At 40.9% G+C, this 18899-nt stretch overlaps 1 protein-coding gene across 1 annotated transcript in view; it reads right to left on the minus strand.

Annotated features, from left to right (window-relative positions):
- Positions 1–576: 576 nt before the first annotated feature.
- The window catches only part of znf407 (zinc finger protein 407), a 138943-nt gene continuing 120620 nt past the window's right edge, over positions 577–18899 (minus strand). Inside the window, exon 10 of the mRNA XM_058053005.2 lies at positions 577–4092. Within this exon, the coding sequence (XP_057908988.2) occupies positions 3284–4092 (809 nt within the window). The 3' untranslated portion in view covers positions 577–3283. The remainder of the gene's footprint in view (positions 4093–18899) is intronic.

Raw genomic sequence — 18899 nt, forward strand, 5'->3', positions numbered from 1 at the left:
CGAGTGGTTAGCGCACAGACCTCACAGCGAGGAGACCAGGGTTCAATTCAGTAGGAAATGAATCAGTAGAAAATGAATGAATGAATAAACACCAATAAAATAAAACCAACCTTTCCATGTCAATAATAATAATAATAATAATAATAACCACGACACTATGCTGTTATTACAGTCGCTTTCACAGGATGAGCAACCTGGTAGTGTACAAAGTTAAGAATCTTGTGATAAGCGGTAGAAAATGAATGAATTAATGCGAATATTGGATCCCGCTTATAGACGCGCATGGGTGCTCAAACATAGAAAGTGACCTCCGAAAATTCACAGACCAAAAAAAAAAAAAAAATGCAATGAAAAAAAGAAAAGTGTTGTGCAAAGCGGAGACCAAGACGGGCTAAAAAGGCAGACAGGTGTTATGTGAAATTGCTGCTTCTCTTTGCGTGTTTGTGGGCTTCGCTGCTCTTCCACTTCTCCGTGGCCTCACCTCTCTCAACATCCATCTGCAATGCTCTCATTTCTCCTGCCCACTCGTCCACCACTTTCTCTCAGCCCACCTTCTCACTCACACTCGCCGTGTGTGTGTGTGTGCATGTGTTAAAGGGATGATCTTTTGATGCCCTAGTAGTGTGTGAGTGCTTTCTCCCTCTACTTTTAGCCATTGTGCTTGCAGCCGTCATACTGCTCTCCCACTCACTCCATCAGAAACTGCAGGCCTGTGTAGCGGCCTAAATGAATATTGATTCTCCCTCCGGTGCCAAATACTGAGGGGTTTTGTGTGTGTGTGGGGGGGGGGGGGTCGGAGAGAAACGATGAGTGTGTTATATGCAATGAAGGGAATAGGCCTGATGGGGGGAAAGGAAGAGAGGATGGCGATTAGGGTGATGGTGATCATGGTGGTGATAATGATAATGGTGATGATAATGACTATGTTAGTGATCAGAAAGCATGATGGGAGCTATCAGTTAATGCACGTATACGCATGGAGCTTTCTCATTGGACGGCGCTGTGCCGTGAACATAAATGCGGCGTTGATGCTGAAATGACAACAATCACAGCAAACACGGCAATAAAGTGTCAGAAAGACGATGAAAACCTACGGACACACTTGTTAAAAAGGGGCTTTAATGTTTATTGTTAGAAATGAAAATGAATTTATAACATGGCGAGCTCACAGATAACCGCTTGCATAATGTAGCACGAGAGACGCGTACAGCAAATATAGGATTTCGATGCCAAACAAGGCTTTGGGCCTAATTGTATGCTAATAACTACAAAGAATAAAATAAGAAACATAGATAGCTTGAAGTAATGTTAAACAAAACCATAACGGACCAAAAAAAAATACACTATATACTTAATCATGATTACAATTGTGACGGTAATTGCATATGTTTTTCCATAGCATTAATAAAGCCTTCATCTTATACATAATTCTCCTTCCTGTTGTGTATGCTAGACTACGGTAGCTAAAGGATCATAGGAAACTAAATCTCTATATGATGAAAAGTCAATGGTTCGACACCATCGTCAATACGAGCGCTTCAAATATTCAATAATTACCCAATACCCATTTATTACAGGAGGATCTCAAGTCACAAATACCGAAAATTCCATTCCGAGATAGTCGAGTTTTGGCGCTTTTCGTGTTGGATCTTACAGCTAAATTAACTCCTACGTCACTCACTGCACACATAAATGAAATTAAACACCAATAACTGGCGACCAGTCAAGGGTGTGCCGCGCCTCTCGGATGAAGACAACTGGGATAGGCTCCAGCACCGCCCGCAACCCTTGTGAGGAAAAGCGTTACAAAATGAATGAATGAATAAACGCCAATAACTGGCGACCAGTCAAGGGTGTTGCCGTGCCTCTCGGATGAAGACAACTGGGATAGGCTCCAGCACCGCCCGCAACCCTTGTGAGGAAAAGCGTTAGAAAATGAATGAATGAATAAACGCCAATAACTGGCAACCAGTCAAGGGTGTGCTGCGCCTCTCGGATGAAGACAACTGGGATAGGCTCCAGCACCCCCGCAACCCGTGTGAGGAAAAGCGTTACAAAATGAATGAATGAATAAACACCAATAACTGGTGACCAGTCAAGGGTGTGCCGCGCCTCTCGGATGAAGACAACTGGGATAGGCTCCAGCACCGCCCACAACCCTTGTGAGGAAAAGCGTTAGAAAATGAATGAATGAATAAACGCCAATAACTGGCGACCAGTCAAGGGTGTGCCGCGCCTCTCGGATGAAGACAACTGGGATAGGCTCCAGCACCGCCCACAACCCGTGTGAGGAAAAGCGTTACAAAATGAATGAATGAATAAACACCAATAACTAGTGACCAGTCAAGGGTGTGCCGCGCCTCTCGGATGAAGACAACTGGGATAGGCTCCAGCACCGCCCACAACCCTTGTGAGGAAAAGCGTTAGAAAATGAATGAATGAATAAACGCCAATAACTGGCGACCAGTCAAGGGTGTGCCGCGCCTCTCGGATGAAGACAACTGGGATAGGCTCCAGCACCGCCCACAACCCGTGTGAGGAAAAGCGTTACAAAATGAATGAATGAATAAACACCAATAACTAGTGACCAGTCAAGGGTGTGCCGCGCCTCTCGGATGAAGACAACTGGGATAGGCTCCAGCACCGCCCGCAACCCTTGTGAGGAAAAGCGTTAGAAAATGAATGAATGAATAAACGGCAATAACTGGCGACCAGTCCAGGGTGTACAGCGCCTCTCGGCCGAAAACAGCTGGGATAGGCTCCAGTACCCCTCATCGCAACCCTCGTCAGGATAAGCGGTAGAAAATGAATGAATAAACGGCAATAAAATAAAACCGTTTCCATGTCGATAATAAGACCGCTACACTATGCTGTTATTACTGTCGCTTTCATAGGCTCAGCAACCTGGTAGTGTACAGGCATGTTAAGAATCTCTTGATTTCCGACTGTCTTTGAACGTGACATGTCCTGACTGAGTGGGTGGGTGGCTGCTTGCAGGGAGGACAACCCAGTTTGCCTGATATTGTTTGGCCAACAGGAACCCGTTTAGTTTTTGTCAGAAAGATTGTTGATGGACTCCTCGTTGTTGTCGCTACGATCCGATGTCATCTTCATCCTTAAAGGCGGTCGGGACAGACATTTTTAATAAATTCGTAGTTACGTCTCTAGAGAGACAAAGTGTCACATTGGTGGGAATTTTGATTTTCACTCAACATTAAACCTTTTCTCGACATTCCGGCCTTTTTTGGATATACGACTGTAAGGATAAACGTTCCGTGTTCGGTTAGGGGTCGTCATCCTGCTGGTCTTCAGCCTGCTCTTCTGCCTCTTCATAGACGCCTTCCTCCACCTGCAGGGTGCAGTTGTCCAGCTCCGTAACGATGTAGTGGGTGCCCTCGTTGTTGACGATCACCTGGGTGAGACCTTCCTTCATCATCCTGGAAGCTGCCATTTTCAGCAGGTCCTGCATCTCCTCCTGACCTTTCTGGTTAATGACCTGCACCTCCTCTTCCTGTTTGACCACGGGCTGCTCTTCGCTCTGCACGGACTCCTCCGTCCCGGAGGTTGCAACCTTGTGGACGACAGATGCCTCTCCTTGCATTTTCTCCTGATGGCCCATTTTACTGACGGCGCTGAGAAGAGCATCCAGAGCTGTGGACGACTCGGATAAAATATGACTTTGTCCTGCAGTCTCCGAGGCTCCTCCTCCTGCTCCTCCTCGAGCTACAGTCCGGAGCTGATTGCCGGCCTCGCCTGCTGCCAGCACGACATACTGGGCGCTCCCTCCGGCAAGTTGGGCCCCCGTGGACGCCACTTCCCTACCCGAGGCAATGACTTCTCCATCTTCTGTGATGTGGAGCACCTCTGCTACCTGGCCGGCCATGGCCAAGGTCTGCAGGGTGGCGGCAGCAGACTCCTCCAGGGTCTGGTCGATGGCCACCTCTTCCTCGCTGTAGCCTTGGATGATGATGACTTGCTGGACCGGCCCTTCGTCGCTAATCTTCCTGCCCACAGAGGCGTCCAGAGCCTCCGTCTCCACAAAAGAAGCCCCAAGGCCCTTAAGGCGGCACTCAAAGGACTTGGACACAATACCTGAGGAAGGAAAACACACAAAGCAAGTCACGTTATCTTGTAGAATGATATTGATGGCAAATAAACCAAGAAAACACAAACTGCAATCTTTTTACAGCAGGGGTCTCAAACACACGGCCCGTGGGCCAAATGTGGCACGCAGGACACTAGTCCTAGGCCCCCGCCTTGATATGAAAGTTTAATGTTAGTGCGGCCCGCGCAAGTTTGATATGGATGCTGTATGGTATCATGTACCCAGAAAAAATGATTACGTTTGATTAATGTTCATGTTAAAGGTTAAATAACTGTTAATAGTTATCCTCCCTATCTGTGTGGAAGTGGTAAGTTTTTGGCTATTTAAGTTTGAAGGAAATAACTTGAAGGCTACCGTTTAGGTCGCTAGCCCTCTAGTTTGCGAGTTAGCATGTGTCTCAAGACCCTGCAGTTGCGCAATATGTTGTAAATAAAAAGAGTATAAATGTGACTATAGTCGTGTTTTGTCATGTCTACAGGGCTCTAATAATGCTTTGGTAATTTTAATCTGAAAAAAATTATTTGTCAACCCACCAACTATATGTGGTTTCTTAAATTTTTATTATTTGCTGTTTTATTATTATTATTATTATACTTATTTATTACTGATTGATTTTCTTTATTCTTGATTTGTTTATTTTTCATCTTATTTTGTGCAGAAAAATAAAAATTAAGACATTTGAGAACAGTGGAATGTTTTATCAGAGCTTTTATTGTAGAAAATCGGAACCAAAGCACTGAAAAAGTTTGTATATTTTTCTGTTATTCATAATAATGCGTTTTTTTTTGGGGGGGGGGGACCTGATGCGGCCCAGTCTTGCCCAGACCCTAGCTCCAGTGGCCCCCTGGTAAATTGAGTTTGAGACCCCTGTTTTACAGCATTCAGGCGGGTTAGCTTTTCTATTTTGGTGTCACGTTTTGGTTTAGGGAATTAGTCTGCCAGAAGAGCATAGCGCACCGAGCCGGGTGCTAATTGAGCCACGCTGCATCCTCTTGGATGGAAGGTTGCCATGGTGTTACCAAGGTGATAGGAACAGTGTTAAAATGCCATTGTTCGAGAAACGGCTGGCTCTGTTAGCAATTTCAAAAAGGTATATTGCCGTAGGAAGATGTGCCAAAAACCACTAAAATGTCCTGGTATGCCATTCTCCATTCTTGCCGTATCACAGAAAGAGAAGGTCAGGTTGTGCTCAGCATCACCCTGCAGGCTGCATGATGGCTGAAGGAGGCTATTCCCCAAACATTTCCACCCTACTAGCGTAAAAATACAGACGGCCATGGCTTGAAGGGAGAAAGTCGCTTTGTGGAAATTTGCTTATCACGGTCGGGACAGCAACCAATGAACCACAATAAACGAGGGATTACTGGATGCCGCATTCAAGGTCAAGTTGATGCTGTTTGAATGTTTGACTTTAATGCTGAAATAAAAGTTACAATTGTCAACAAATTACCGTATTTTCCAGACTATAAGTCACAGTTTTTTTCCATAGGTTGGCCGTTCCTGCGACTTATACTCCAGAGCGACTTATAAATGAAAAAAACTGTTTATGTTACATAAACACTGGACACGTTGTTTATTTTTGGTGTAGCTGAATAACCATTGTGTTAGCATATCTTACACCTATTCAGCCTGTTTATTCTTTTATTGTTAGAACTTGCCTTCCAAGAGGACGTAATGTCTGTTTTGGTCAAGTAGTTCGTAAAATAAATTACCCACAAAAAATGCGACATACTCCAGTGCAACTTATGTATGTTTTCTTCTCCCCAATTACGCATTTTTTGGCCTTGTTCAACTTAGTCCAGAAAATACAGTAATCAAAACACATCAAATACACAATCCATCAATCCGTTAACTAAAAATATTTACAGTGTTTTGACTTGAGATGCATCATTAACCACTAAAAACTGCAGTTTTTACAAAATAACATTTTAAGCAATAAATAACATTGAAAACTGATATTTTTACCATACAGTCAGAAAAATACTTTACAGTATTTTTATCATAAAGTCAGAATCTCGTACTGCCACATGCCTAAGCATCTTTGTGCAGATTAACTTGCTGCATGAACGTTACAAACAAGGCAAGCAACTCCCATAAAATGAAACAAAACACGAGTTTAAGGGGAAATAAAACAAAAAACATTTGTTTTATATGGAAGCTCTGGTAAAGTTGACATTTTGGAGGTTGAAGATTTAATGTTCAGACATCACAGAGATCTCCCAGTGCACAGAGGGACAAAATCATCCATCACTGATATTCTTATCTCCCCCAGACATTTCATGTCCAGCACCAAAGGTGACAATGTGATCAGAAAGTCAGATTTGTCTTTAAATATGTCTTTGCAGAACACTGAGTAGCATGTTTTCATGATGGCAAAAATACATTAGCTCCATAATTACAAAACAGACACATTATTTTTATGAGTTAACAGAATGGCTCATATGGATTACAGATTGGAGCACATTTGGATAAAAAAGGTTTTTCGGTTTTCGTCATGAATTTTTTCAAAGATGTCTAAAACCAAATCGTAAGAAAACTGAGGCAATTTTCACGTATAGCAAATAATGTGAATCCAATGAATCGGTTGTAGACACTCAAAAATGAACAAAAAAACATTTATAAACTATTACGTGCAGAAAACAATGGTAATGGTTTTATTTCATTTGAACATGCATCAGATTACAACTGAGTGCATCCCATAATCAGTTCACAGTTCCACATGTCCAAAAGGAGTAAGAAGAAGCAAAGCTTATTAAATCCTACCCCTCCATTTGGTACTTTTACAATCAGTAACTGTTACATTTGTTCACTTCCTGCTTTCCTAATATAAATTTTTAAAATTTATAATTTATTTTTTGTCCCATACCGAAGTACGAGGTGATATGACCATACAATGACATAATGGGTACCTCTGGTACTTTTATAATCAGTAACTGTTATATTTGTTCACTTCCTGCTTTCCTAATATGATTTTTATTTTTTTCAAAAATTTTTTTTTTTATAATTTATAATTAATTCTTTGTCCCGTACCGGAGTACGAGGTGATATGACCATCCAATGACATAATGGGTACCATAGTAAGTGTCAATATAGTGATATACGTATATAGCACATCATGACTGGTTCAAGACTCTTCATCCTTGTATTTAGCAAACATCAACTGCTTGTATTGTTTCTTGAATTGGCTCATCGTTGTGCATTGTTTGAGGGTCTTAATCCATTCCATAGTTTGATTCCACATACTGAAATGCTATGGCTTTTTAACGTAGTCCTAGCATAGAAGTGTTTCAAATTTAGTTCTTAACTAAAGGCAAAAATAGTGATCAATGGAACTTATCGGTAGGATGTTTGGGTACTCAATTCCTTGGAATGATGCAATGTACAATATTGCATTTAACAAACCAATCCAAGCCTTAGCTATTCCATATTTGATGCACATCCGGTATACTTCTTTCTATATAATACTGTGTATTGACCGGGTAGAGCAGTTTGATTGGAAGTGCCTTATGCCAACATAATGGCTTGGTTGGCGAGGATGATAACCCAGAGGCTGTGCAATTACCCTACCCGAACAAGGACCCGTCAACATGCAGTCATGCTCAATAAATCCCAGTTTTGCTAGCGTACAGACCCAGTATGTGTTTATGAATCTCCCATACTGTATGTAGAAAACATGTGTGTAAAACATTAGTGTCAGATGGATATTAGATTCATGTCTCTATTAGTACAAGAAGTCCCTGTATGAGGTTGTGTGCGTACTTATGTGGGGGTGTCGTGGGGGTACCGAGGCTATGTGTTGCTAGTGTGTGTCACATTAGCCACGGGGTGCTGTTGGCGGGTCCCAGTGGCAGCCCGCTGAGGTTTATGGAGTGTCACTCAGTCGCCGCGGCCGTGAATCAAGTTAATGTTGCACATCCCATCTCTTGTGCTGTCCTGTGCTCCCGGTGGAAGAACAACATTTGAACAGCATGATTTGGCCCTGGCGAGAGGTTGATGCCTGTTTAATATGTGTTCCGAGTGTTCTGAGTGACTGATTCCTTTAACAGGAAGTACTAGAGAGGATGAGAGAGAGGGGGAGATCGAAGACGGCTGCTTTATTGACTGAGATGTGAAATAAGATGGCAGCTCGCTGAGCAGTGAAGAAAAAAAAAAAAAAAACGGGGGTAGAAAAGGTAGCAGAGACGGACGGTTGGAGATTCCATTTTGATTTCAGATGACAAAAATCTTTTCCTATTTTCCACATTCATCAGTGACTACCTGCACCTGTGGAGAGGTGATTTCCGATGATGTGTCAGTCCAACATTTAATGGATTCTTCGCTTTTGAGAGTAGAGCTCATATGCTTTCTTTGTCTTAAGGGTGGTAAAAATAAATGAAACAAAGGCAGATAAAATACTCCTATTACAAACCAAAAGGTGTGGAATACATGCTTGTCATTGGAGGTGGAATTGTATACACTTTTTATTGTGATACAAAATTGCATCGGTTGCTATACACCAAACAGCTCAATTTTGCAAACGCTAACCCAAAAATCAAAAACAAAAGTAAACAGTGAGAGCGAGTACACATCTCCAGGGTAACTAAACATGCCAAACAAGGCAAATAACACAAAACTATAAAAAACAACAAAATGGTTGTGCAGACACAACACAGAGGTCACACAACAACAATGACTGACAGAGGCTGCTTGCCGTCTGCCTCTTTAAGCCAATCTAGCACACCTGGGATGCACCTTACAGGTGGGTCACCAACCCAGCAATCAACACACACACACACACACACACACACACACTATGGGAAGTAACATCTACTAATGACTTGAAGTCTATCTTTATTTTTAGATTTGCTGTGTAGGAAAATAAATTTCTGGGGATCACAATAGATGAAAATATGAGCTGGAAACCTCATATTACAAATATACGACATAAGGTGGCCAGAAATATTTCAATATTGAACAAAGCAAAATTTATTCTCAATCAGAAATCACTCCACACTCTTTATTGCTCTCTGGTTTCACCATATCTTACTTATTGTGTGGAAATATGGGCTAATAACTATAAAAGCAATCTTCACTCGCTAAATGTACTGCAAAAAAGGTCAGTAAGGATAATTCATAATGCCGCCTACAGAGAACATACTAACTCCTTATTTCTAAAATCACAAATACTTAAACTTGCTGATATAGTTCATCTTCAAACAGCTAAAATAATGCATAAGGATAAAAATAACCAATTAGCTAAAAATGTCATCCAATATTTCTCTACAAGAGAGGAGAAATAGGATCTCAGGGAAGAACTACATTTGAAACACTTCTATGCTAGGACTACGTTAAAAAGCCATAGCATTTCAGTATGTGGAATCAAACTATGGAATGGATTGAGTAAGGAAATCAAACAATGCACAACGATGAGCCAATTCAAGAAACAATACAAGCAGTTGATGTTTGCTAAATACAAGGATGAAGAGTCTTGAACCAGTCATGATGTGCTATATATATCACTATATTGACACTTACTATGGTACCCATTATGGCATTGGATGATCATATCACCGAGTACTTCGGTACGTGACAAAACATAAAAAAAAACTAAACAAAAACAAACAAAAAAACTTAAACTATATTAGGAAAGCAGGAAGTGAACAAATGTAACAGTTACTGATTGTAAAAGTACCAGATGGAGGGGTAGGATTTCTAGTAGGACTTCCTACTCCTTTTGGACATGTGGAACTGTGAATTGATTATGTGATGCATTCAATTGTAATCTGATGCATGTTCAAATGAAATAAAACCATTACCATTACCATTACCATTACCAAGATCAAGCGATAGTAATTGGTAGGAAATTGTTGAGGATGCCTCTAATATCACTTTTAAGACCCTTAAGTGATATTTGCACTGGAATATTTTCATGACTGAGGTAAGATCCTTGGACACCTTACAATAGTCTCTGTGTTAGCATCCCCGCTTTCAATTATTGATCATTGGATCAATGAGCTGGCCAGTAGCGAGGGTCTGGGGCCTCTAAGTGGCATTACTTCAGCTCAGAGAGGTCGCCGAGGGAGCGGTCAGACAGCACTTACCAACAGTTAAAGAAATTAACCTTAACACTGAGACACTAGCGCGCGCGCGCACACACACACAACCAATTACAGCTGCTGTAACACACATCAGCTCAGAACAACATGTAAATTAAATCGTACCTGGTTTTGCACAAAACACATCCTGTACAAGGTATCAAGGTAAATCAAGGTAAATTTGCACAACAGCTCGTGAACCAAATGATACTTTATCTACCCAGTGAACGTTGAGAACCTTATTATTATGAGTTATCTGCTGTTAATTGCATGAAATTAATATTTTAAATTTATTTAAATACATTTATTAGTTTAAAAAAATTCAAGGTGAAGAAGCTTTATACATTTTTTCAGTGGAATTTAAAATAGGACTTTGTAAATAAATAATGCCATAAAGTAATTATTTGCTCTGCCTTGTGTACTGTACTGTACATTTTTGTGCTTTAATGACCACGTCTACTGAATGTGTCACACTTTTTAGTTTCTGTGTTGAATCTAACTGCATACAGATTACATGCAAGTGGTTATTATTCCCTTTATCGTGTGTTTGTGTTCCCTTTAATGTTTTCATTTGTGTTTCTTTGGTCAAGCTTTGTACGAGATGACCTTAACTGACGTCTTTTCTCTCCACTCATGAGGCTTCAGGCAAAGCAGCATGTGTTTCCTTTGTGCCAATGACTGTGTGTGTGTGTGTGTGTGTGTGTGTGTGTGATTGTGCAAAAGCTAGAGGGTCAACTGAGGTCTAGCTAGTGATGGCGCTACTTTGTCTGGTAGGGACAACCGCTACTGTCACCTTTACAAACGCCATGAATCAACACCATGGAGGACAGGCCGGTGGACCAAAAAACAACCAATTATACAGCAGCCAGATTGACAGCAGGTGGACAGGGCAGAGGGAGAGCTGGAAACTCATTCTACCCATTCCAAGGACAAACTAAACCAAAAAAGACAATGAGGGCACTGACTGACATCGGGGTCTTAAGGACTGCAACACCCGTGTATCCAAAGGCCGAGTTTAAAACAATATGTAAACAAACTCGGATGTTTAGCCCTCGCCCTTTTCTTAATGAGGATGTCCCTTTTGAGCAATATTGAAAATAGTCTATAAAGTCACGTCATGTTTGAGTAGGGCGGCATGGCGGTTGAGTGGTTAGCACGCAGACCTCACAGCTAGGAGACCAGGGTTTGATTCCACCCTCGGCCATCTTTGTGTGGAGTTTGCATGTTCTTCCCGTGGGTTTTCTCCGGATCTCCCACATTCCAAAAACATGCTTATAGGTTAATTGGCGACTCCAAATGGTATTAATTTGATTTGTGAGTGTGAATGGTTGTTTGTCTATATGTGCCCTGTGATTGGCTGGCGAGTGGAGTTTGCGTGTTCTCCCCATGCATGCGTGGGTTTTCTCCGGGTACTCCAGTTTCCTCCCACATTCCAAAAAAAAAAACATGCTAGGTTAATTGGCCACTCCAAATTGTCCATAGGTATGAATGTGAGTGTGAATGGTTGTTTGTCTATATGTGCCCGGTGATTGCCCCGATGACAGCTGGGATAGGCTCCAGCACCCCCGCAACTCTTGTGAGGAAAAAGCGGTAGAAAATGAATGAATGTTTGGGAGTACATTGGAGCATGACTGCCCATCCGATGACGATAACCAGCGTCTTGCACAATAATAAAAAAAACACAACTTCAAAATAATCCACAAAATCAGCAAGCAAATGAACCAAAGCACAAATACTCTGTGTGAGCACAGGCCAACGGGGGCTAGGAAAAGGAATCGTGCCCAAGTCTGGCCTAGCCTAGTGTGACATCATTAATAAGGTAACTCGTGGCAGCCAGTAGTTGAACCAGCCAGTAGTAAACTGAAGCGCAGCGATACAGTACAGAGCTATGTAAGAAATAAACACGTCTTTAAGCCAGGACAAAGAAATATTGCAGTCTACCAATGGAGGTGAAGAGGGCTCAAAAGGGGGTTGGAGACACGCACACACACACTAACAGTGGTCAGGGGGGGTCAGTGTCCTGCTCTCAGCTCTTTTTCTGCTGACAGTGGATGACCCAGTATAATCTAGTCCACAATAACTCAAACTCCATCCCCCCCCCCTCAGGGTCAGGTCAGTGATGTTGAAGAAAGAAAAAAGACAACTACAAATAAAAAAAACAATGTCGGAGACCGTTTTTCGGTACTCAACTGGGTCTACCCCAGTAAGTCTTTGCCGCGTATCCGGTGAACTACTTTTCCGAAAAATTCCACAAAATTCAAGAGCAGGCACCTACGACTGAAATGGTCGATCTACAGCAGGGGTCTCAAACTCAATTTACCTGGGGGCCACCGGAGCTAGGTTCTGGGTGAAGCCGGGCCGCATCAGGTTTTAAAAAAAAAACCCAAAACGCATTTATTAAAAACTGGAAAAAAATCAATAAAAAAAAAACTATCTTCAATGCTTTTGCTTCTGCTATACCCTACACTTTTTCAGTACTTTGATTCCGGTTTTCCACACCAAAATATCTGATAAAACATTCCACTGTTCTCAAACATCTTAATTTTTATTTTTCTATACACAAAATAAGATTAAAAAAATAAACAAATTAAGAATAATGACAATAAATCAATCAATCAATCAGTAATAAATAAGTAAAATAATAATAAAACAGCAAATAAGAAAAACGTAAAAAAACATACAATTAGTAGAGAAATTATTTTTTTCAGATTCAAATGTACAGTATTAACAGTTATTTAACCTTTAACATGAACATCAATGAAACTTAATAATTTGACCCAATTAGCAAGTTAGCATCGTACTCAGTTCCATCTGGGAGCAGCGTCGTAACTTTAACAACATGTTTGATGAGATGCTTTATCTTGACGTGTATTTTCCCTTTTATTCCAAATCATTTCCTGCATTTATTTGTACCCAGCGTCATAAGCCTTTAGCTTCATTGCTAATCCAAAACAAAACAGGGCGGGGTAACAAGGTAGAGTAACAGTATGGGCGGGGCAAAATCATGTTAATTGTGTCCGGTGTGCACACAGCTTTAAGCTGTCATTTCAACGTTAAACTTTGGTATCAAGGTGGGGGCCTCAAACTAGCGGGCCGCGAGTTTGAGACCCATGATCTACAGACTTTGGCTCGTACACTTCACCGATTTGGCCATGAATGAAAATAAAGCAAAAGTTGCAGTTTGATAATGTGGGGTTTTTTGTCAGAGGACAATTTATGATGGCAGGGTTTATATCGCTGATATCGCGGCCTCTAAATGCATCAGAAGAAGCATGATTTCAGCGAATCATATATGAGCAATGTAATACTGCTTGATGTGCTGGTTATTTCCTTGATGCTGTAAATCTTTGCCATTCGCTCCTCACAGATGAAGGTCACAACTGATCAGTGTGATGGCCAAATAAAAGCATGGAGGAAAAAAAATAGAATATAAAAGCCTTATCTATGAAAGGAATACAACATTTGACATATGAAATGATAACCAAGATCATTTTCCTCTCCTCTCCCTATTAAAAATTCCTTCTAGTTCTCAGGCCTGTTTCCTTCTTCTCCCCTCTCGTTTTTTCTCTCAAAATCTCGGGAGGTGGACCTTTGATTGCTCCTTTAATTAGCCATGTCAGACGGCTCAGTGGATTTACTAGGGATGTCGAACTTGTGCAGATAATTACATGTCTTTTCCCTTTCTCTCTATTGCTACATTCACCACCCCCCCACCACCATCCATCCCTCCATCTCCCATTCACTCGGCCTCCCTATCTATCCCTCTCACTCACTCGCACATGATTTAATGATTAATTATGGATGTGAGTTTGAGAATAAAAGCTTTTTCGCTAATCAAAATGAAATTTCCCCCATTCTTGTAATTACAGTGTGAACAGTCTCTTTGTTGCCAAGGCCTGGCCCTTACAGTGATCTGCAGTCCATCAAGGCATATGAAATGAATAATCGGAACATAATGACTTCAGAAAGCTACCAAATTTCAAAATAAAAAGGATTGAGCTATAAGAGAAAGAGAATAAACAAAGAGCGACGAGAGCGAGGAAAGCAGAATGCTCACGAGCATGAAGCTGATAAACTACACTAATCAGTGATAGAATGTTTTTTTCCCCAATTACTGAAAATAACTCATCCTTGTTCACATCTTTCTGACATGAATATTTACTAGCGCTAGTACCGTTACTCCAGACATACAATGGCGCTTCAAAATTACAACTACAACATTTGAGCCACATTTTATCCACATTATCTATGTCAGCAAAACTTCAGTGTCGGAACCTCTAGAATAGATGTCAGCAGAATTCAATGAGCATCGCAACATGAACTGTTTTGTTTTGTATTAGGCATTTTACAACACTTATGCCAAAAGCAGACAGAACCACAAAAAAGGGTTGTTAAGGAAATAATAATGTGAGTGGAGAAGACGAATTCATAGACATTGGAAGTTATACATTTACATTTATAGCAGGACGACTCCAACCTTACCATACTTGTGAAATTATTTACAAAATGTGTTGGTTTTTGTGCACTTTCTTGGTTTTCGTATAGTCAAACAGTTTACCTAACAAACTGCGTGAAGTCGGTACCGAGAACCCTACCTGACAAAACATCCATGGATTGGAAACTACGTAAGTCTCTGTAAAGAACAGATAGTGGTTCTTTCCTTTTCCAGACATCATAGATAGACTCCAGGGAATCCTGGAGTGGTTGGGATATTTGTTCATATAGGATGCACACAGAGCCATGACCAACATGGGTTCTGTGGCTAGTGCCATCACTTTGATAAAAAACCATGACAAACACAATTGAAGTCATGAACGAACTTGAAGCAAAGTACACTAATTCTTAGTCTATAATAGGACTGTAATGTAAAGGTTCCAAGTCAACACGGGTTGCAGAGGGAATGGTTTAAGGGAGACACATTGCAGTGTGTGCCATGATGATTGTACCATATGCTCGACGGTACAATAAAGTTCACGTAAGCAAGCATATAGTTCTGACAGGGCGCACTTAGAAGGAATGTTGGTCATGGACTAAAGTCATAGCGTCCGTGCGACTCTTTCATAGATCTTCCATTATCATTCATAGACACATAACACCGGATGGCTCACATTCACCCATCATCTTTTCTCACAGATTCATGTAAAATGGACCTCGATCCAGCCGACCAACGGACACACAAGAGATATTTATTATCAAGGGGGCTGTATACACGGTATATAGGGTCGTGGAGCTCGGTGAGAGGAGAGGCGGGCGCGGCGGGAGGTTGCTCCTCTAATCTCCATCTCCAGGCTGACAGGCCTGAAAAGGCCCTAATGAATGGCTCTTTTCATCTGCACGCCTGTGTGTATGTGACAGTATAAATATTTAGCAATATTGGAGTCAGCTCGTGATTTTACACAGATGGAGTGATTGATGCCTCAGCCCCCTGACGCATGCCAAAGAACATGCTGAAGATGTTATATAAACCACAGACTCTCTCTCTCTCTCCCTCCACCGGCATCATCTCTCCATCTTTACACTGCCTCCTCTGCTCTCCGCCTCCTTCCCAGCTTGTCTTCTCACTGTCGATCCGCCCTCTGTGGCTCTGCCAATTTGCTTCACTGTTGAATTTCTAATGTCTACTTCTTAACAACCTGACAAGGGGACTTTTTTCAACGTGCTAAAGTGAAATTTAAACCTCCATTGAAACATCCTGATATCATCCAGTCGTGATTATTGTTCATAAGCTTCGGGTCAATATGTTTGTAAACTTTTTAAAATGTTCTACATGGACCACAAGAGTTTATGTGGACTTAAACTACGGACTGTACAGTTCATCAGAAACAACACTGGGTTCACATACTCACACCCACCATGCAAAATGTCTACGCCCACACACCAGCAGAGACATTTATACTGATACATTTATCGACGCCGTCATTTGTCAGTAAGAAACCAGAGCGCTCCATCTTGCCATACCATGTAGCTGCCATGTTGATATAGGGGTCAGTGGTTAGAATTTGACCTATCAACGCAGAAGTGGAGAAAAGTTCAAATAAGTGAGGGCTATTTATGTGTTAGTCTTGATTAAGGGTAGTTCCAAATGCGTGGAATTATTTTACAGGAAATGGTTTGGACTTGACTGAATGTGTGACAAAGACCTTTAAAATACTGTAGCTAATTAAGCCAAAACACAAACTCCCTGAACAAATATATGGAGTCTCTGAGGAGGACATTAAGATGTATTAACCTTGTAATTGTCTTTGTTAAATACATTCTCTTGATGAGGGGGGGAAAAAGACTACGTTTGCCTTAGTACATTATTCCTATCTGAAGCTCTCTCGTACTTATAAAGAATGAAGATTGTGGAAAAAAAAGACTGCAATAAAATAAAAGCTCTGGATAAAAAAAATGCATTACAATAGTAAATACAACTAGATGATGCAATGTCACCTTTGAAAACGTGCAAAAATCAAAATTTAGAATTAACACAGGAGCTCGACTGGAATGTGGGTAAATTCGCTATTATAGGACTCAATATTCGGAGGTACACATCTTAACATTAAATCATTGCGTTTAAGCATTCAGCATCTAACTTAAGTTTCTGAAAGGTAAGCAAGTTGGTTCAGAGTTTGCACTTTGTACACTTCACAGATATGGATTAATTTTACTCCAGTTAACAGTCATTGTGGCTTTTATAGCGTGGAAGTGCACGTTTGCTTAATGTGATCACCAGTGCCGACGTAGCAAGGAGCTAATTAACCACTTGACATAGCAAACTGTTGAAGGCCACGTTGTCGCTCGTCTGCTCACATTCTTTTAGCGTTAAATTTACCTTGCACGTATCGTGAAAACAAAGAGGCTTTGCAGAAAATTATTCATATGGGGACATTGTCCACACGATATTGATTGAAAAGTCACACAGAATACGTCTTTCCATATGTTCAACATTTCAGAAGCTACTCACTGAGTCGGTTAAGGCCACCGAAGTCGCGTGGACAAAACTGTGAGGTTTTACATTTTAAATTCATTATTTCTCTTCGAAATGATAAATTCTCCCTAATTAGACAGTTGTGGTAGAAAGATGGTGCCAAAACCAGAATCAAGCCTTTTTCTGTACGAGACATTTGGTACATTACATACGTATTACGTGTACCATGTTCCCAAATTGACCAAGAGTATCGGCACACGATAGTTTATTCTTCAAATATCGCTTTAGTGAAAATAGAATTCAAACGTGATCAGCTCCACTGTGATTTTGCACTACGTAAAAAACCATAGCATTTCAGTATGTGGAATCAAACTATGGAATGGATTGAGTAAGGAAATCAAACAATGCACAACGATGAGCCAATTCAAGAAACAATACAAGCAGTTGATGTTTGCTAAATACAAGGATGAAGAGTCTTGAACCAGTCATGATGTGCTATATATATCACTATATTGACACTTACTATGGTACCCATTATGTCATTGGATGCTCATATCACCTCCTACTTCGGTACGAGGTACATTATTTAAAAAAAAAAAAAAACTTCAACTGTATTATGGAAAGCAGGAAGTGAACAAATGTAACAGTTACTGATTGTAAAAGTACCAGATGGAGGGGTAGGATTTAATAAGCTTTGCTTCTTCCTACTCCTTTTGGACATGTGGAACTGTGAACTGATTATGGGATGCACTCAATTGTAATCTGATGCATGTTCAAATGAAATAAAACCATTACCATTACCATTACCATTTTGCCACTGCTTGAAATTCTAACCAAATCCACTCCTATACAATAACTACAGTGCCCTTCAATAGTCCTACTGCCACAATCACTTTTTCAAGTATTGATTTTTATTTGTTCTTTAATGAGAACAATTAGTCTTTCGCCTGCCCTCCATCCATCACCTCCATGTTATTGTGCCACCCAACTAGCCTCGGTCTTTAAAACCCGGCTTGGCAGAGAGACAGGGGACAAGACGAGCACAGAGAGAAGATGACACGACAGAAAAGCGATAGGACATTTACTTCTGACTGCAGCCAAAAACAATGTGTGATCTTCAGAAAATGGAACATGCAAGTGTGCGTCACCGAGTTTGTTTGTTTGTTTCTTTCCGGCTTTTTTTCCTGGTTACGGAGTCGGCACAACGGATCTTTTTGATCCGCTTGAGCCCTTTAAATTCTGGATGCTCTTCCGGACGAATACTGTTGTGCTAGCTAAAATTATGATTGAAAACGTTACCATTCAGTCCCCACTATTTTAACTTAAGTCAATTTAAGCTTTACCTATTTGATCAGCATAAAATACCCATTCATCCATCCATTAAATTGTCATATATAAATAAACATTTGGAAACATTATCCCATGAGGAGGCCAATGGTGTCTTCTAGAAATAGAAGCAAGCTTACTCTCTCTCCTCGAGTGTTCCAGAAAAATAGAAAACAGAAATTTACAGAGAAATGGAGCATAATAACAGCCAATGCACTGCAGTGAACGGGAACTTCTTGGTGGGACGGTCCCATGTAGACGTCACTTGCTCTGCCTCCTCCAGACACAGAAAAAGTGTCAATATTTAAAAACTGTAAATATTCAAGCACACAGGAAACACGGTATTCTAACAATATATTCTAAAACGATATAGATATTCAAGAGCACTTGAAGGAACCGATTCACACAAAGGAAAACAATCTCCACACAATATTGGACCAGCCTACACTTGAAACTGCAGTTCTTCAATTGAGTTAAAAAAAAC

This window comes from Doryrhamphus excisus, linkage group LG5, assembly GCF_037039965.1.
Source record: "Doryrhamphus excisus strain RoL-2023G ecotype Guam linkage group LG5, RoL_Dexc_Guam_v1.1, whole genome shotgun sequence".
NCBI classification, from domain to species: Eukaryota; Metazoa; Chordata; class Actinopteri; order Syngnathiformes; family Syngnathidae; genus Doryrhamphus; species Doryrhamphus excisus.